This window comes from Argopecten irradians, chromosome 5 (assembly GCF_041381155.1).
Source record: "Argopecten irradians isolate NY chromosome 5, Ai_NY, whole genome shotgun sequence".
NCBI classification, from domain to species: domain Eukaryota; kingdom Metazoa; phylum Mollusca; class Bivalvia; order Pectinida; family Pectinidae; genus Argopecten; species Argopecten irradians.
Genome location: NC_091138.1, coordinates 29,633,117 through 29,654,508, shown reverse-complemented (window position 1 = coordinate 29,654,508; position 21,392 = coordinate 29,633,117). Strand labels below are relative to the sequence as shown.

The following is a 21,392-nucleotide window of genomic DNA, read 5'->3' as shown; positions in this document are numbered from 1 at the left end:
TTTCAACCTTGGTAGGTAGAGTTATAACTTCAAGAGGAACATTTCCATTTACAAAACAGATCTGAACTTTAAAAACAGATCCCTCAAGCTGGATTTTCAAGGGACCTTATTTGCAAGTAATGCATTATTTAGACTAGTTAGATACACATTGTTATATTGGATCCTGTGACGAGGAACCGCCAACTACACAAGCTACGTATAGATACAGTGATCACCTTTTCTACACCAGTTCAAATAGCAGTATGGGTGATTTGCTCTAGATCTGCTGGTTTCTTTCTTCTTATCTTGTCATCAAGAATTTGTGGGTGACTTGTTGTATGGCATATGTCGAAGTGTGTACAGGAACATGTTCTGTTCGTCTAGGTATTTTTGATCCTGAAAAAAATAGAATATCATTGAATGAAAATTTCTACATAATCACAACTTATGGAGAATACAATATACATCTGAGCAGTTGCAAATCATTTAGAGAATTCTGTTTTATCCACTTTTAAACCACATTCAATATCTTCACTGTCAGCTTACAAATAAATATCTCAACAACAATAATATCTCTCAAGAACACCTCGAAATTGCATTGTCTAGTATCATTTTAGACATGATACTGTGTACATGTTATTGCTTTGGCAGAAATAAATTTTCGCACAAACAATCTTGATCAGTGCAGTTTATAATTAGCACATTTATATTTTAGTGCATCAATTCTTGAGCAAGAAGTGCTTAAATAAGATTACCACTAAAATATGAACATTTACAGTATACTCTCATAATCTATGTCCTAGTTAACAATGTTGTACAGTGATCCTACCTTCATGGCTTCCACCTTCCACATACGAACTGACCGGTCGGCCTTAATGGTCTCTGTTATGGACTGGACAGAGTTGAGAGACATCTGTATGGCCGGGTTAGGGACCTGGTGATGTGGTACCATCTGTGGACCTGTGTGGTATCCATTGCCCATATAAGGTGGTGCTGACTGGGTCATACCTGGAGTGCCATTCCCCATCATTACTGTAAGCGATCAAATACAAACTAATCTTGTAAAAAAGACTTCATAATGAATACAGAGGATTTCATTCACAATTCAGTTTAATAATATCTATACATTCTCAAAATAACCAAAGATGGTTTTTGTATACAATGTACCTGTCTTTGGTGCATCATATCAAAACAACTAGATTGACTACATATAAATATTTCACAAATGTACTGTTCTTACACGAGAAGCATTACTGAAAATTCATTAAAGCAAAATCCTTCATTTTATATTCTTTTGAAACCAAATTGGATACCTTGAGGAGGGTTGATACTCATACTGTCTCCCCTCGGTGTACGACAGTTTGGACACAGCAATGTAAATCTTAGGTTCTCCACTTCCTTCTTCTCTCTCGACAGACGCAGCTTCTCCTGTATAAATTATTAGCATTTGTATCCTTTACGCCCTTTTACGGTAATATAAATAATTTGTATCTTTAAATAATCAAGAGAAAAGGAATAAAAACATTGACTCATCCCTCTAAAATAATCTGCTAAATATACATATGTATGTGAAATCCCATTTATCACTCTTGAAAACAAATTGAAATGGAGATACAATGTATTACATGCTAATTTCTTGACCTTTACTGACCTCAGCGATCTCCTTTTCCTTGACCCTAAGAATTTGAATCTGTTCCTGTATACTGTCCATCCTCATTTTGTCTTCACTCTCCAGAGAGCGAGCTTCCAGGAGGGCCTGCTCCCCTTCCTCAAACTTCTTTTGAGCCTCCTGATACACACAATGCGATCATTTAATTATTACAGATACATTGATATTTGAAAAGAAGTATCAATTATCATCAACTATGTAATTATGAATATTAAGCTTTCATTATCATACCATCATTTAAATAGATAAACATTATTTAATGATTAGAAGATGTTTGCTATAAAACATTATTTGATTTAAAATTGGTTTTAATATAATTTTCATTGCCTTCTTTTTCCATTTAAATTATAATTTTGAATTGATACAATTATAATTCAGCAGTGTTCTATAATTCATTATTTTGCATTTTTACCAGGAGTTGCTATGTATCATAGTGATAAGATCCTCACCATGTACATCTCGTCCACTTCCTCTGACTTAGCCTTCAGTGTGGCAGCGGTCTCCTCGAAGTCCTCCTGTTTACCCCTCCATCGATCCTCCTCTCTCTCTAGTTTCCTCTGTTCCTCCCGCACGCGGTCCTCTATCCCCTGTAGTTCCTGTCGACGTTCGTACATCTTGTTCTTCTCTTGAGATATAGCTTTCATTGTGGCTTCATACTCCGCCTTCGCCTATCAGTTGTAAAACATCAAAGTTATTTTCTGCAGTTGCTTTAGAAAATTTCATATTACAGTTTATGCATGTAAAGTAAGAATACTGTATTGATATTGCTCGGTTTGGTTTGATTCTTTTAACATACTATTACCAGCCAGGGTCATTTAAGGATGTGCAAGATTTAGGTAGTGGAGGACAGCTTATGTATCTAGCAACTGACCCACATGGAATTCAAACTCACTACCCAGAGTTGGAGGGCATGTGGTCGAGCCATCTTAACCACTCAGCCACCACAGCCCCTTGATAGGCTAATAGACCTGAAGTTATCTCTTTACTCAATGATAAAGTTATCTAGTAATCTTTGCTTTTAATCCATAGTAAATATCATTACTATTCATTCTTTAAGACACACTGATGTGTCCAATACAATTAGCCTGAATAAAGGACATGACATACGTGAGCTAACTTCATGGTGTACTGTTCAGTCTCATCCTTCTGGATTTGTTGCGCCACATTAAACTGCATCCGTTCCTCGGCCAGAGACTGTCTCTCACGATGAAGTTGTGACAACAACGATTTCTCATCTTCTAAAAGAGACTCCTGAAAAAGCATACAGCGTTGTTAGACGAGACTGTGCTTTTAGTACATTAACTAAGATGAGTATACACTGTTATGATTGTTTCTTTGTGCTGTATACACTGTTATGATTGTTTCTTTGTGCTGTATACACTGTTATGATTGTTTCTTTGTGCTGTATACACTGTTATGATTGTTTCTTTGTGCTGTATACACTGTTATGATTGTTTCTTTGTGCTGTATACACTGTTATGATTGTTTCTTTGTGCTGTATACACTGTTATGATTGTTTCTTTGTGCTGTATACACTGTTATGATTGTTTCTTTGTGCTGTATACACTGTTATGATTGTTTCTTTGTGCTGTATACACTGTTATGATTGTTTCTTTGTGCTGTATACACTGTTATGATTGTTTCTTTGTGCTGTATACACTGTTATGATTGTTTTTTCTTGCTGTATACACTGTTATGATTGTTCTTTGTGCTGTATACACTGTTATGATTTCTTTGTGCTGTATACACTGTTATGATTGTTTCTTTGTGCTGTATACACTGTTATGATTGTTTCTTTGTGCTGTATACACTGTGATTGTTTCTTTGTGCTGTATACACTGTTATGATTGTTTCTTTGTGCTGTATACACTGTTATGATTGTTTCTTTGTGCTGTATACACTGTTATGATTGTTTCTTTGTGCTGTATACACTGTTATGATTGTTTCTTTGTGCTGTATACACTGTTATGATTGTTTCTTTGTGCTGTATACACTGTTATGATTGTTTCTTTGTGCTGTCTTTATCTCTACCCATTTGCCCTTATCTTGCAGCTAATTTTGACAATGCTTTAAATATTTACAATAATTGACATTGTTTTTAATACTTACAGTAATCAATATCAACAGTGTCAATTGTCTATATCATCTCTAAATCCTCTTACCCTTGTCTTGTCTATATTGGCTCTATCTCTAGCTTGCTGTTCGGTCCAAAGTTGCCTTTCCTCCTCCAGTGCCACTTGCAGACTATGAAGGCGATTGTGTTCCTGTTTTGCTTTCCATCGTTCCTAAACCAGAAAGAGTCAGTATGTATTGAATCATAAACTTGAGGCCAAGAAACCAATAAATAATAACTAATAAAAGAAAAATTAAAAAAGATAAAAGAAATCATAAAAATCAATTTTAGTCTTTTTCTCTGACCTTATCACAAAAACATTATATGACACATCTGCTTTCAGGATAAAAGATAATTGAATACTTCTATATACCAATAACAATTTTTTTAATGGTTATCACATAATCTACTTAAAACCTTAAGTTACCTCATCAAGTTGACGATTTTGCTCTCGGAGTTGGGCTTCAAGTCGGTTGGTCAATTCATTCAACCTCTGACGTTCCTGATCGTTATCATCTTGCTGCTTGGCAAGACGTTCCTGAAGGACTGAAGTTACAACAATATTACAGCTCATCTATCAAACCAATATATCTTTGAATGCGAAAGGTAGATTAAAGATAAAAGACAAATCCTTAATTCTGGAGCATGTTCTATCATATAAATTACAGAGCCGTTACAACAAGTGTTCCTGTTTAAATTCATTCACTCGATAGACACGTTGGCTGGTAGCTGATGTAGTAGGCTGGTAACTGATGCAGTAGGTTAGTTTTAATTGACATGTAACTAAGGCACTGATTGGCTGAAGCATCGGCAGCCTGACTGATTGCCCTCGGACTGACAAGATCGCCGACAACATATGAGAAGTAGGCAGAGCCAGTCGATCTTTGATGTTCAAACCTGACTCTGTTGTACAATGTGTTTGATCACGTTGTGTACTATTTAATTGTTTACAATGTATAAATTCAATCACTGTATTCAAAATTCGTTATTGTTTTGTTTCACTTATTAAGTGAATGTTTTGACGATGTTTTGTTCATAAATTATTGGTAATTTCTCTCGACTTCGGGGAGTGTTCATACTGTAGCGTATACATGTATCTACCAACGTTCCAATGGATCAAACTTGTCATCGTGTTTGTTAATGTGTTGGGTTTCGATCTATTGTATCCATTGTAATTTTACATGTAATGTCACAACCGAATCTAGCTACTGTTGTACCTAATTCTGATGACTGACTTTTCTGCTGCAAGGTTCGTTTGGTGTGGAAAACAAATCGGGTACGGCTGACAATAGATTATGTCTTATCATAATATATTCCGATCAAACACGGTTTTGATACATACCTGGATATAAGTAGGGGATGTTATTCTAGTTTTAGATGTCGAGTTTGAATACATTGCCTAAATACTTATTATTTCATTTGATTCATTAATGCGTGACCCTCACAGGTAATGTTCTCGGAGGTTGGCGCATGCGCGGCGGTAGTTTACAAAAAGCCGAGAAATTGTCAACACTAGATTCAATGCATCTATCTGATTAAATATTGGTGACAAAGTTAAAAAATCTACACCTACAGCTGGAATAGCATCCCCTACTAACATCCAGGTATGTGCCAAAGCCGTGTTTTATCGGAATATATTTTGACAAGACACGATGGTCGGTCATACATTGTACCCGATTTGGTTTCCCACACCTTGCAATATCTTTACCGTACAACTTCTGACTGACTTTTCCACTACTGTTTTCCACTGTACGTATTTCGATCACTGAGTAGCGCTGATCAGAGTCTATACATGATGTAATTAAAATGTGTTTATGTAATCTTTTTATATTATGAAGCTTACGATGCCGATTATCTTATGTATTATACTGCCTATGGGTACAGTACACGTTTCTGATCTTGGTAATCGCCGACAGACGTTTTCGACTGTTTAGCTCTGCCCCTACATTGAAGCAACAGCCAATGAGAGCTGCGCTTACACAGCTTATTGAATGCTGTTGGCAAACTGACTAGCTACCATGCAAACTGACTAGCTACCAATCAACGGAACCACCTACTAGACTGGTTGTCACATGTACGCTTATTGTAACGGCGCTGTATTGACACCAGGTGAGATCGAATTAATATACTTACTACGGAGCTGCTCATCCTTTGACCTTGTGATGATCTCCCTTTCATCCAGACCCTGACTATGCCAGGTGTTGACCTTCATTTGGAGTTCCCCAAGGTCACGGGCATTGTTTTCAATCAGTGCCACAGCTGCCACTAGCGACCTATAACATACATTGATCAATAACAAGAATTACGTGTAATCATAAGTATCGCCCTGACTGCATTGTCGATTTATTACATAACTATAATGGAATATTGGAATATCTAAAAGCATCTGAGAAAAAGAAGAGGAAAAAAAAACTATCTAAGTTTCACTGCCTCTGAATCCCACACCCTGAAATGAATCCTACAACAATTAGGTGTGTTGAGGTGATAATGATGTCCTTTAGCTATGTTTAAAGTTTGGTTAGGATTGGATATACAGTTTTTGAGAAAAAGAGCTAAACACAAAACTTTAAAGTGAAATGTTATAAATAGTTCAGCACACGCCGCCGCCACTGCTGCTGCATTTAAAGCTGAAGAGCAACACTACCATTATCTCCTTCGAGAACTATTGTCACGGGCGATTCAATAAACCATCACTTTTCAGACAGCTTCCTCTTACATATTCTCTGTGTTCTTGGCTCAGTGATTAAGTACATAAAGCCATACTACTATTTAATGACAAATTTCAAGCCTAAGCAATGCTTACATTTCAACAATTTACTTGATGAATCATAAGAAGCTAACCTTGGGTTTCAGCGACTTCATTTTTAACATCATGAGAAGTGACCTAATTCAGTGGCCTACTTTGTGGTGTCAATAGAAATGATCTTGAGTTACAGTGACCTACTTTGTAGTGTCAAAAGAAATGACTGAGTTATAGAGACCTACTTTGTAGTATCATGAGAATTGACCTTGGGTTACAGTGACTAGCCTAATTCAGTGACCTACTTTGTAGTGTCAAGAGAAAGGACCTTGAGTTACAGTAACCTACTTTGTAGTATCATGAGATGTGACCTTGGGATACAGTGAAATATCTACTTTGTAGTATCATGAGAATTGACCTTGGGTTACAGTGACCTACTTTGTAGTATCATGAGAAGTGGCTGCAGCTTCTATCTGTTGGTCCTTGGCCTGCTTCAGTCGTTGTAAAGAATTATTATGGTCCTCTTTTAATTCTGCAAGAACATTTCTGAAACCAGAACAATTACAATGTCATGACTATATGATAAACAGGTACAACTCATCACTGTAGTGTGATTTTTAATTATATTTCCAAACTCTTCTTAAAACCTTTATGCAATTTGAATTTCAAAAATACATACAAAATTTGTAAAGATATCCAAGACATTATCTAAATTACTGGTTTATCTGTTATACCGATAAAAATGATTGAATACCTGTGGCTTTGTTTTATTTTTTCCATTTCCTCTGCGTGGTTACGTTCCAGTTCGTCTATTTTACGATACAGTTGAGAACTCATGCTTGACTTGTCCTCCTCCAGGTTCCGTATACGTGTCATGTGCTGGCTCACCATCTGGTTGTTTTCATCCTTAAGTCTGAAAGTTTAGAAACGACAAATTGTTGAATTGATTGGTTTGTTTGGTTCAATGTCCTACTAACAGTAAGGATCATTGGTGGACACGCCAGGTTTAGTATTACAAGATGCACCCTAATTAGTTGTGATCAGCTAACTTATGGTGTCTAAGAAGAGATAGCAGGTAACAGTATGTGGAGGAAGCTGGAGTACCCGGAGAAAACTCATCGACTTGCAGTCAGTGACTGGTAACTGCCCAACATGGAAATTATTACAGTCAATAATAAAGTTTCATATTGGTCTAAAAATATTATTGTACTTTAATGGGGAAATAAGAAATTTATTGTGAAGCCTGAAATTCCATAAAGCATAAAACACCTGCTTAACAAATAAAAAAGTTTTATCTTACCTGTCTACAATATTTTTGTTAGTTTCTTCAATGTGCTTCATTCTGCTCCTATGAAAGAAATGTATAATTAGTTAAAGTGTAACATGTTTATCATAGTTCATACCAGGGTAATATCTTTAAAGTCTTAAAGCACTCAACAGGAATACAATGTATTCCATTTATGTGTATTATCTATGAATCATAAAACAATTTCTGAGTTAGAAGAGAGTCTTTACAGTCAGATAAGTATGATATTTGCACAATCTAAAAGATACTTAAGGTGAAACAGAATGTGGTAATATTTTAAACAACAATTAGGTCTGAAATATCTTCATTTCCCTGCAGAATAGTCTATTTCTGTGTGACATACTTTATTCTAAAGTTGGACGCCTTACAATAACTTCTTCAGTCATTACCGTGGTGGATGATCAATTGGCAATAATGATAGAAGAGTCATTTTAATTCAACGTGAATAAACAAAAGATATGCCCAGTTAGAATAGGCGGAAGGGTAGTGCTTAACAATCTATTTTCTATCTGCTACTTTGTCCCATGTGATACTTACTTATAAGAATTTTCTACAGCCTCTATCTCTTCCTCTGACCGTCGCTTAGTCGAATCAAGAATGGATTGCACATAATCTCTCTCAATCTCCAGCTTCCGAATCTTAAAATTTAAGAATTAAAATTCAGTTGGTGGTACAAAACATATAGTTTATTATTACCGTAAAAACTTGTGTAATTTGCCCACTTTTTCTGTGCAAAAATAAAATTAACAATAAAAATAGCATTATATTCATGGAGAGATAAAATAAATATAATCTGATCACATGAATCATCCAGCATTGTTAAACCTGGAATGTTCATCAATGAAATTGCTTATGCCAAGATATTTTCCCAAGATTTTTTTCATGAATTACTATGTGACTTTGTGCTATATCCTATGGAAGAATTAATTCTATAATGAAATGTGACATAATGAATATATTGAGTACCCTAGCCTCAGCCTCCATGAGAGATTTCGGTGGATCTGTCAGCATGACACTGGTGCCCACACCTAACAGTGGGGTAACTCCTGGTCCAGATGGTAAGCCTGTCATTGGAGTCTGAAACAAAAACAAATATTGTCAGCAAAAGCATCATACTGGTAGAAACACCCTGAATTATCAAGATCATTTTGTTGATACAATATATGTCATTCTTTTATTTTCGAAAAAAACCCACTTCACACCATTTATATTTATTTGTAATGCATGTGTAACATAGAAATTTATAAGGGGTGAATTTACCTTAATTATTTGACAGAGACCTTTTCAATATCAAAATTTTCCTCCAAATCATATGTTGGCTTCCATATTGAATAAATATTTTATAACTGACCTTTAGTGATGTTTCATACTGTTTCTGGAGGTCTGTCATCATCTGCTGCAATTGTGACTGTTGTTGGACAAACTGTTGTTGTAATACTGCTTGCTGTTGTTGTTGCTGCTGTTGTTGTAATGCTGCCTGTTGTTGCTGTTGTTGTTGCTGTTGAACTGTCATTTGCTGATGTAGCTGCATGGCTGCTTGTTGCTGCTGCTGTTGTTGTATCAATGTCTGAGGTTGACTGTGGAGTTGTTGCTGGACTGGAGGCTGTGGGAAGGAGTTTTGCATTGACTGAAAATGATTGGTTAAACATTCAAACATGGTAAAGATAATGGAATTTGTTTATCAAATGTTTGAGTAGTACAGTGTAATAGCAGTATTAATTATCTCTTTTTCATATGAATGCACTCATTTAAATTTTGACTTACCAAAAGACACAGAATCAGAAAACGAAAAAAAAAAAAAAACCATTTAAATGGTAGAAATTTTCTTATCACTTAATGCACATGAACTAAATCTGTTTCAAATTTCATCAAGATTTAAACCTGAAACTCAAGACAAGGAAAAGTTCTATTGAAATAGCATGCTTAGCTAAACAATTTGTCTGGAGTAATCTGTGTAAATGTCTTTTGAGATTTGATGTTTGATTTTGATCTAAAGCATATACAGGTAATATATATCTTCTTTATAGTTCTATACAAAACATTTACCTGCTGGTCGCCTTTTAGTTGGGGAACTGCATCGCTTCCTCTCCTATCTTTGTCAAAATTGAAGAAGTCTGTCTGATAAGGGATATCAGGGGATTTTTGTTGTGGAGAGCCAAAGAAGTCTGTACGACTGTCTAGTTTTTCCAGCTGTCCAATCTGTGAGGAGAGAGGAACTCTTGGACTTCCTACAGAAAGCATGGCTTCTTCTTCTACTGTAACCATGGAAACATGTATACTGTTACTGTAACAGTAGTCACACCTGCCCTATGGACTGCCTGTATATAATGACCCCCTGCATATAACAACCAGTTTTTAACTCCCCGTGTAAAAATGAGAAATACAAATACTTAATACCATTAAATATAGATCTTTAAACACCTTTTTCTCACTCGTTATAGTATTTGAAAAGTGTCAATATTGCACAGAACAGATTTGCACTCAAGTTACAACTTCTATAAAACTAGCAATCTTTCTTACTTTGTAACTACTGTCACTTCTATCTTATTACCTTTCTTGCTGTCCCCTTGCTTCTGTGGAATTCCACGCTCAAAGAATGGAGAGCTGGAAATCAAAAAGATATACAACTTGATGAACTAGTAAGTTTAATATCATTTGTTTAAAACAAAGAAGAGTTACAATTATATAAGCATGGTAATACAAACACATTCGCAATTTTCTTACACAGTCTGCATTATTGATTATTTTGTGAATTTTTTTTTTTTTTTTGAATATGCATTCGTTAGAAAAATACATGGTAGCCATTATTAAATAGCCAAGGGGACCATTAATGTGAACACTTTCCTGTACCTGGATTCTGGTTTTGAGGGACCTGTAGAGAAAAGGTCAGCCATCTTATCAGTATTCCTCAGAGATCCACCAAACGCTGGTGCCTTTGTTTTAGATCTGGTCAAAAACATTTAATTGATTATTATATAAAACTGCACTCTATGTAACAATGTTGACTATTCCCCTAACTCCAATACTAACTCCAATAAGCATACGTTGACCCCTATGCTCCAAACCAATTAATTCTGTCTAAGGTTGACTTTCGTATTGGTAACTTCAATTAAATTATTTCAAAAAAATTCTTGTAACCTCAAACTATGTCATGTGGTTAGATAGCTTTTTCCAAGAAACAGAACTAATGGAATCTATAAATTGTTAGTAAAATTATATTTCATTTAAACAAAATAAAGAGTTTTCTTCCCAGCTAAAATATTACAATGTGTTACAGGAAAAATCCATATTAAATTTTGTGAAGAGAAAATCTACACATTCAATTTGAATTTGTTAACCGACAATTTTTATCTAACATATCAGAACTGGTAAATCATCTATCAATTATTTTTAGATAACCTGTCTTACTTTAGGAGCGAGTCGGGATCAATCTCCTTCCCCAGTCCGAGGTAATCATTTCCGCTGCTGTCCATCCAACTCTCTTTGTCCTCCGACTTCTCCATTTTTATGTCATCCTTAGGTTCTGATGGTGGACTGATAGATACATCGGCCATGAAGGCCGGATCATCAGCCATATTGTCACGTTTTAGTTTCTCTAGCCAGTCCATTGAGTCAGATTTAGAGTTAGTCCCCGTTTTTTCCTGATCCGACTTTGTTAGCCCTAGACTGCCTGTGGATAGTTTAGGGGTAGATTTTTCCTGTACTGTATCTTTGGGGGTAGATTTCTCTGGTGTAACAGGTTTATAGACAGATTTCTCAGGTGTTACAGGTTTAGACATAGATTTTTCGGGTGTCGTAGGTTTGATAGCAGGTTTACTAGCAGTCATGTCTAACCAATCCATATCATCCGGCTTTTTTGTAGCTGGGGATCGTCCTCGGGAAGATGGACGCTCACTTATCCCAAAAATATCATCTTCATCCTGGAATCTAAATTCATATGGAACTTACATTTATTTTTCTTTTCTTAAATACGCTTATCTGTACAAAAGGTAAAAGGAGCTAAATACATGCATTTTTAGTGATCAACAAAATTTTTCTCTATTTTCGATATCAGATCCAATATTTTTCCATCCAAGTAGTGCCAGGTTCACTATTTATGCTAATCACCATCATCAATGGAGATCAAACGATAGATGTGATGTTATAGTGTACTGAATTTTGTTGTCAGTTTAATAACTTGCAAACACAAAATATTGACCAGGATTTATTTGTTGATACAATCTTAGGTCTAAGTTTAATTTTAGTTTAAATTTTGAATTTTATCAAGAAAATCTTGTAACATAGATCTAATGAGTTTCATAACACTAGAAAACACTGAGAATTTCATGTTTAGTCTAACATAATTATTGGGTACTATAATTATGCAGTAAACTGACCTGACAGATCGACGTGAGTTTGGTCGGGATCCCTGGGTGGAGGCAGCAGAGGGTTGATAGGCTCCGAACAGGAAGTCATCCTCTTCATCTACATAGGAACAATATTTTACATATTGAAAAACAAAATATTAATTTGATGTTAAACATCAGGAAGGCAAACATTTTGACATGAACAGCACAGACACAAAGACATTCAAATCATCTGATTAAGAACATTAGCATATTTCATCTGAATTATATGACTTATGAGATCATCATAAAGCTTGGTATGTTCTCCATATGATACTTAATGAAGCATTTTTGATAAATACAAACCTTCTGCACTTTTCGTGTACTTCTTATCAAGGACAAACTCTCTTCGCTCTTTGTTAGTGTCCAGGTGTTTGGATAATGTATCTTTGTTAAGAAGCTTATCCAAGATGGCCTTGGCTGGCTGTCCATCATCTTCCTCTGGGAGAGCGCGTACCACCGGAGCAGCTGGCTTGTCATCGATTCCCAGACCACCAAGTAGGTCATCATCGTCGTCACTAAATAGGCCAGCGTCAGACTTTCGTCGTGCTGGTACAGGATCTCTTTTAACAGGAGTAGAGTCTTTCTTGAAAGAATCTTCCCTTTTCACAGGTTCCTCCTTACGAGGGGAGACTGCGACAGAATGAAAAGTTAAGGACGTGTTAATGAAAGAATTTCTGTTCATGAGCTTCTTATTCATTCATAACAGTGTATTTTTAAAGAGTACAAGCGAACATCTAAATTGCAGTTAACAGTAAAGATAATTTTTTCTGTATAGATTTTGTATAGATTCAGAAGAGTTGGAGTTGAAATATCTGTTTATCTATATTGTAATTTTGGTAGAAAACATATTCTACACACATATTCCCTATCTCATTATCTACCACTGTATAGTACTGCAGTGTTGATTTAAACATTAGACTTGTGTGTTAAGCTGACCTGGTTTGGGGATTTCCTCTATAACTGGTTCAGACTTGGTCCCTCCGCTCCTGGTAGGTGGCCGATCATATATATTACGTCGGGGGCTTTCTAGCACTGAAACAGGCATAATAGCAAATTAATAACACTCTAATTCCAGACTCTTTATTAGTTCCATAAACACTAGTTCTGCTTCGAAATTCTTTGTATTAACATTTAATTTTTTTTTTTCAAAACTAATGATGAAGTGACAAGTTCTGTCTTTGCAGACACCTCTGCATAAAACAACCTGCTTAATAATACCTTTTTCTTAGGGTCTCAAAAGACCAACACAACTAAACCTGTGTATAAAGATCACTTGGCTTTAAAGAGTTTAGCTATTTCCCTTGACCTTGGATGGTATTTATAGACAGGCTTGACCGTATATTATATGTATTTTCTATTCTTTGTATGCTGCTACAAATGTTGATATATACAGCCACCAGAGAAGAAACAACACATTCTTCTTTGACCAATTAATGTAACCACTTTGATTCACAGTTAAAGAATGAAAAGTTAAGGCTCATTTGTCGAAATAACATAACTACATTTGTATCTCTGTGTGATATATTTCTATCCCACCATGTATAATACCGCACATGCATCCCAGTTAACAAAACTGTAGAGTGACGTTACTGTAACATGAAATTCCTGCAACATTGTCGACAGATGACAGAAATTTACTGACATTGTTTACCTTGTTCCTTCTCTGGTGGTGGTGGAGGTGTGTCCTCCGCAGACCTCTGTTTTTTTAACACTGATTTTTTAGGTTTTGCTGCCCAGGATGCCGAATCCTCGTCGTCACTAAGTAGACCAGCCAGTGGGTCATCTTCATTAAATTCTGTATAAACCATGAAATATAATCAATCTACTGTATAAACCATGAAATATAATCAATCTATCAAAATAAACCATGAAATATAATCAATCTACTGTATAAACCATGAAATATAATCAATCTATCAAAATCAAGACACTGCTGGAATAAAACAAACTAGCATTTTATATTAGGAATTTATCATTGGGTCATCGACAATGATTCAGGATGTGCTTCCTTACAAAATGGATAGCTTACAACAGTTATAGTGATATTCATTTTTCGTAAAACTTCATCAAAATATACACAAAGATTGTCTGTTGTTTTGAAAATAGTTTATCGCAGATAGTAGATGCTTACCTCCAAAATCATATTTGGCCTTTGCTTTTGGGACAGTTCCAGGGCGTTCAGCTGAGTGGACACCAGGCCTCAGAGACTCGGACGCAGAGCCAATATCTGGAGCAGAGAACAGTAAACCATATCTCACCATTGTCATGGAATTAAAATAGTAAGCACGGTATTGATAAATATTATCTCCAATTATTTGACAGAAGTAAGGATAACTGCATTCTTTGTTAACTAAGGACCATAATTTCCAAAACATTGTCTACTAAAAGTGGTGATCACACTTTGCCAGTCCATTAATTAAACCATTTTAATCAAATTAAAATGAAGAAGATCATTCATCATATATTGCATTTATTGCAAGGAAATGGTAGGTTTTGCTCTTATTTTTAAACAAATTAAGGGAACAGAAGTGCGTTAAATAACACATGCTGGAAATTTCCAATGAAACTTGAAGTCCTTTGGGCATTTCAAAGTTACTTTAGCCACTGCACAGAATCCACTTGTTAAGATATTTTATATGAATCAAGAAGCACATGTCTTTTATATTGACTTTAACTATTGGCCATGTTCACTAACCAGTCATTTTCCCAGGTGCAGTGCCAGGTTTATATTCTGGTACTGTAGGAGAGATAGAGCTGGAGGTGGCAGCTGCTGCTGTTCGCCGTTTACCACTGCCGGTACGCGAGGTAGATATTCCGGTAGGACTAGTAGGTGTCTCTACCCGGGAGGGAGACGTCACACGGGCAGATGGGGACACGCCCCTGTTGACAGAATTAATTCCTGTAGGGGAGGTAACTCTGGCCTGTGGGGACGTAGCCCGAGGGGTAGTACTGCGAGCAGACCTGGGAGTCCCGCCCCGTCGCGGGGTATTAGATTTACTGCCTCTGTCACTTGACCCTTTAATGCTGCCTTTTTTCTTTATGGATCCACCAAAGAGATCAGCGTCCATGTCCTCCAGGTCCTAGAAAGGTAAATTTTATACATCCTTACTGTCACCGAAAAAATATCTGGTTAACTTCACAGTGTGGTATAGAGTATATCCTCATCCACTTTATTATACATTGTGACACACAATGTACCCACTGCTTACTATAGTTTAGTGACAATTACAATGTATCCTCCAATGTCAAAAGTTCATCCTTAAAGCTGCAGTCACATACAACACATACTCATCTTGTTCAATCTTCAGATGTATCATTCGCTAGCTAAAGCTAGTGTTACACAAAAAGCATACTAGCAACTTATCTTATCACGTCTTACACAGTTTTCAACACTCTGATAAGGTAAACATCCTTCAATGCTAGTAAATGGGGTGATGTACTACATAGTAAACACAGTGGGTCAAAACACATGTTCAGTGATGAAAATAATAGGACCTATTAGTGTGCTTAACATTGTAGAATTTTACATAGACTTTGTAGTAGTGTGTATCAATTATGGATGTCTTGAGGTGCCTTCACACTGCCCACCTGTTACCACTTATAGTGGTAATCAGCTATCACATCTCTGATCATAGACTTAAAAGTAAAACTTTTAACAATGACAATATCAATCAATAATGAAACAAAGAGGAAGTTTGATGTGCCAGATCATATCAGTGTATTTCTGTCTCATTAACTGTTTATGGTAATGGACATGCACTGTCGTGCTTCAGTGCACATGACAATTTTACCCGAAAATGTGAAAAGTTAATGTACTGTGTATGATTATCTACTGGACCGAGTAAAGTGATGTTAAGATGCCAAATAATTAGACAGTATCTACCACTAAAGACTAAAATATGCATCTGACCGCATTAATCCATTATATATTACGACACTCTTTTTCTAAATGGTTACATTGGAGTCCTAATTTTTACAAACAAAACTTAAGAGAGACAAATTGACAAAGCAAATGGAGAATAAACAAAACAAGAGGCCCATGGGCCTTAACTCACCTGAAGAATACATAAATGAAAACAAATAATGAAACATAATTAAGACATACTAAACACTAACATGCTGGGCCGTGACAAGTTGGCTCACAGTGATAAAAAATTTTGATCTTATTTATAGACTATGAAGAGTATTTGCTACCATCAATACACTGTGAACGGTTAGAATAGGTATTTTTTGAAATTATTAATCAATTAGACCCTGTTATGTCCTGCCCCTAGGTCCCCCAGGGGTCAACAAGGACGGAAATGGATGTTAAAATGCTATATCTTAGGCTAATAAATTCTAATCAAGTTTTGACCTACTTTACCTACTAAAATTGGGGCAAATAATGTTCACAAAAAGGTTTTGTACTATATAAACTAAAGGTATAACATGACCCCACCCCCGAGGGGGTAACGTGAGACCCCAAGATCATATAATTCACAAGTTTTTATACAACACCTGAAGACCTTGTCCATCTATACATTATTTGATTCTACTATTGACAAAGCAAATGGAGAATAAACAAAAAAACATGTATGGTCCTATAAAGGTAAGTTAGATAAATGTCTGATTTACACTTACAGCAATACTCTTGGCCACCTGATTAACATCAGCCTCCGAAACGTCAGACAAGTCATCTTCTGCCGTCGCAGCCAAGTTACTGTAGAAGTCATCGTCCCTAGTAAGACAATAATGTTTATCATCAAATCAATTGTACAATAAGGAAAAGGTGTATAAGTTTATCATCAATGAAAACATAATCCAGCATAGAATTAGTATCAGCAATTATTAAAATTCAAACTATGAAACAATAATAAACATATGTAGTTTCTGTTAGGCTCTCATCTATATAGAAACAATATTTTTTCCATTAAATACTTTTGTTCAATTTCTTAGACACGTGTAAAAAGATATTATTGCAAAGCTCAAGCAAAAGGAAACATGTTTTCAGTAGGCACTAGCTATAGACTATCAGTCTCATGATACTGCTGTGGCATGCTGACTGGAAGTTAGGATGGAAATTTGTTACCAGACAGGATCTTCTGTATTTGGCAAAACGTTATATTTACCTATTTTGTCTTTTGGCAGAATTACGTGACGGAGGGGATAACTAAAACAAAACAATAAGATTAACTTAATATTCCAAGTAGTGATCAATATCTATATATATGATAAGGTACATTGTTTGATTACTCAACAACATCGGTATATCAATATTGCTATCTTTTGGATGTCCATTAAAATTTGATATTACAACATTTTGTAGTAGCATCTAAAAAATACTTACTGTTGAAGTAACTTTCTTTTTTGGCACATCTGCTCAAAACAAATATAAAATATGAAAATAAAGACATGTTTTCCAAAATAAACATACCATGTTAAGATCAATTATATTCTATTTCAGATTGATTTTATAGATGTAAAATACGTTTCATATCATGATTACCAAGTGTAAACAATGGAAACAGTGGTTTAAAATATCAATTATCGATATAAAATCAATTTAAGTTCATGTACCACTATAGGGGAAAACATAGTTCTAGTTATGAAATTGTTTGAAATTTTACCACAAATTAAAGTACAATTACTGAGACTTTTTAAGAGGAAAGACACAAAGAGCATATAAGTGATCAATTAATAGTATTTAACCAGTATTTATAACAAATTAACATCGAAGATAGTGTACCATCATCAAGGAGATCTCCCAGTAGATCATCCAATCCACTTCCTTTGGGCCCTGTAAAAATGCATTCATGACACATTAACCTACATATGTAGATGATAAATAATTTATAAAGGTTCAATAATTATGAAAAAAAGATTAGGTACGTAAGATTTTATTTCAGACTGGTTAGTATAAACCCACCATTAATCATTGGTTTAAAAACCAATATTGTGGCCTCAATTAATATTTTGGTTTCCTTTGATTTTTACACCACTACATTAAGATATGATTTAGTGTTATGAAATTACCAAATTCTACATTTTTTTATAAAGATATGCCAAGTAGAGAAAATACTTAATATGTGATTAATCCTGTCAAAATTACCAGTTTCATGACTAATACTTGTTAGTTACTGTTTTATCGCCTTTATGATTCTGCTGACTAGGCTGCCTCATCTTTTGTTAGTAATACTAGTATCTGTGTGATTATACTTACGATGGGATTTCTTGTTTCCCGAGGACACACCTGGTGTCCATTTCTGAAATATAAAAAGTGATCTTTTTATTAAAAAAATAAATGTTCCTGTATATATATATCGTGATGAGACAAAAATTCTAATTACATGACTAACATTGCCCATCCCCACTAATTTCATTATATCAGAAAATCGAACCAGAGGTACTTTTACAACCAATGGAATTCTGTATTTGCATATTATAGAGTTGTCTGCACTTGCGAGTAGGTATTGATTGTGACGTCATGTGTTTATGAGCGTAACGTCATAACTTTCCAAGGAAACGTCGTGGATTGCGCTCACAAAAAAATGACGTCAACCCGCAAGGGAGCTAACTTCAGTGTTTTTCCTGGGTATTTTAGGAAATTGCCACCTGGTGAAAATTGGGAAATTTTGTGCGATAAAAGTAGGAAATGAAAAATTGAAACAGTGTTTTTGGAAAAGGTAAAAATAGACAATTATGTTTCTCTAAGAATCAAGTGTAAGAATGGATACTAAAATACGACGTTAAGACTTGGGATTTCAAGAATTTTTTAATTTCTTCTCACAAAATACGCGTCAACTCAATGATTTGGGAAAATTTAGACATACATTTGGGAAAAAATAACAAGAAATACAATTGGGAATGGGGCCTTATTTCGGCCCCAAATATATAGGCAGGAAAAACACGCAATGGAGCTAACTCTGTAATATACAAAGGCGGAATACTGTAAGCGAATTTATTTTAGTGGTATTTTATGTTAGCGCTTTCTGTGCTGTCTTTGAGGCACTAATTCATGCATTATGCTAAATTTTGTAAACATGTATTTACTTATTGAACCATTATATCTGTGTTAATAAATCATAATTCATAGTTTTTTGCATTTACACTAAATTCTTGACTGCATGTAAGTACTACAGTAAAACATGTAGTAAATCACCCTTTTTGTAATTTTTGCCATTCTGATAGAGAAACAATTGTGCACTTATTTTGGGATTGTGATGAAGTTCAAAATTTTCTAGATGAGCTGTCGGTTACACTTTATATTCCTTTACAATAAACATAGTCTGCTATTTGGTAAGCTTGAGCATAACAACAGTCCAGCCTTTAAAGTTGGAAACAAAATCCTTTTACTTATAAAGCAGTAGACTTATAGGTGCAGATGTTTACATAAATCTTTAGATATTCAATCCTTTGTGTACTCTATAACATTAACTCTATTGAAGACACTATAAAGTACAAAATATTATTATCAACAAAAAATGACAGTTTATGAAATATAAGTTTTCAAATAAGTGGAAGAAGTGGGAAAAGCTAATATAATTATTAGGTTAAGATATTTTATTTTTTATTTTTCCTTCATCATATTATATTTATATAGCCCTTTTAATCTTTACATCTTTACATTTACATTTTCGAACCCCCCTCCTGCCAACATGTTAGCATAGAAAATATTTAACGGTTTGCCATCTTCTCCATCTTCCTTTCTTTTTTCTCTATCTCTCCTTTTCTTCATAATACATATATACATGTACTGTATATAAAACTGTTTCAACAGGAATTTCAAAGCTCTTAATTCCATCCTTTTTCTAAACCTTCTCTCTTTCTTATGTCCTTGTGTGAGTAAGTGAGTGCATGTGTATTGTAAAATTGACTATATATTATCATTAAGTTTTAGACTATAGAATTTAGACTTATCAATAGTAGATGTAAATTGTTTGTAAGAGCCTGTGTGATTTGCTTGTAGTTATTAATAAATGTTTTTCTTCAAAAATAAAACATGTTTATAACAAACACACTTACAACAAATTTATGGTTATAATGCAGTAACTTTCATTCCCTGTCAATGTAAAACGCCTGTTATAAGTGTATAATGAACTATGCTTATAACAAAGTGATTTTGTTTGGCCTCAGAGGTATGCTATAATAAGGGTGCAGCCCTTCGTGCCCAAAGGGCGGAGCACTTCTAAGGTAACGTATATGTGTAAATATAAGAAAAAACATAATCTTCAACATTCAGTCCTACACACTGACAGCTTCAATTTGCGGCCGCCATTCTTTTATCCGCGGTAAAAAATCCCATCAGCGTGAATGCGATGATTGATGTCAGCTCATACAATAATCAAGCGATTCAAACGCTTTTAGGATCCAATGAACGTAATCTTCATCCTGCAGAAGCTCAGTACTGTTGCTCTTGATTTGCAAGCGTAACGTTCAAGTGATAGACTACCGTCCAATATAATCACCTGACAAAAACAGCTAAACAGGAAATAAAAGTCTCTTTCTTCTCTGATGTGGGTTTCCTTCTCAAATGGGGTTTTTGGGACAAAGATAGAGTGTGAATATATGAATTGAAAAAAAAACCCAGAAAATTCCTTGCCTTCAGTCATATTAGTGTTTTACTGTACTATATTATGTTTCCAACTTATATTATTAACAGGTAATGCAGTAATTCATAGGTCATTAGCCTCATGGTAAGAATTTTGAAAGTTTTAACAGACATGCATTTTACCGTTGGAAAACAACACACAGTATATCGGCTGAATGTCTATAGTAAATGATGGCAAACACACATACAATCAGATGTTTGCCAGGATTCAGTATATTTCAAAGTATTAAAATGATGCAATTCATTTGTTTCAAATAGAGATTTTGATTAACATTGAAAGAAAAGAATCTGATCATGTAGTAAATGTACCCTTTGGACAATAGTTATTAAGGAAGCAAAATGTAAACAAACTTGACAGTGTTCAGTACAACTTGTATAAACACGAAATGTCCATGTACCGATTCGGCCTAGTCTTTATCTCTACAATATTTTTCTTAAATGCATATAGGTAAGACTTACATTATCCATTGTTGTTTTATTTGCACCTCTAATCACTCAATTCCTTAGCTCCATTAAGTCAATAAATACACTGAAATGTGTGACTAAGGACGCCTTCCTTTCTCATGGTAGCCGCCATTTTTTTCGTACAGATATGAGTCTCGCAAGACAC

The 21,392-nt window shown here is 35.0% G+C and overlaps 1 protein-coding gene across 2 annotated transcripts; it reads right to left on the bottom strand.

Moving 5' to 3' along the window:
• Positions 1-193: 193 nt before the first annotated feature.
• LOC138323477 (fas-binding factor 1 homolog) lies at positions 194-21,387 on the bottom strand. Of its 2 annotated transcripts, none has more exons than XM_069268120.1 (31): positions 21,242-21,387; positions 18,395-18,437; positions 17,921-17,971; positions 17,522-17,550; positions 17,304-17,344; positions 16,816-16,912; positions 14,891-15,275; positions 14,327-14,422; positions 13,847-13,990; positions 13,132-13,227; positions 12,499-12,825; positions 12,184-12,271; positions 11,216-11,734; positions 10,658-10,753; positions 10,359-10,411; positions 9,854-10,062; positions 9,159-9,434; positions 8,774-8,884; positions 8,345-8,445; positions 7,802-7,849; positions 7,256-7,414; positions 6,940-7,047; positions 5,895-6,034; positions 4,189-4,307; positions 3,811-3,933; positions 2,756-2,899; positions 2,098-2,316; positions 1,631-1,768; positions 1,293-1,407; positions 809-1,011; positions 194-375 (listed from the first exon to the last, which is right to left on the bottom strand). In XM_069268120.1, the coding sequence occupies exons 1-31, from the start codon at positions 21,248-21,250 to the stop codon at positions 292-294; spliced, it is 4,371 nt and encodes a 1,456-aa protein (XP_069124221.1). In that variant the 5' UTR covers positions 21,251-21,387; the 3' UTR covers positions 194-291. The 2 variants fall into 2 exon arrangements, with proteins under 2 accessions (XP_069124221.1, XP_069124222.1); XM_069268121.1 differs by having other exon boundaries at positions 9,159-9,410.
• Between the last annotated feature and the right edge of the window lie 5 nt (positions 21,388-21,392).

Coding starts and splice junctions, on each gene's coding strand:
- LOC138323477 (XM_069268120.1), bottom strand. Junction 13,228..13,846: donor ACCACCAGAGAAGGAACAAG/GTAAACAATGTC, acceptor TGCCTGTTTCAG/TGCTAGAAAGCCCCCGACGT. Junction 10,412..10,657: donor CCCTCAAAACCAGAATCCAG/GTACAGGAAAGT, acceptor TTTGATTTCCAG/CTCTCCATTCTTTGAGCGTG.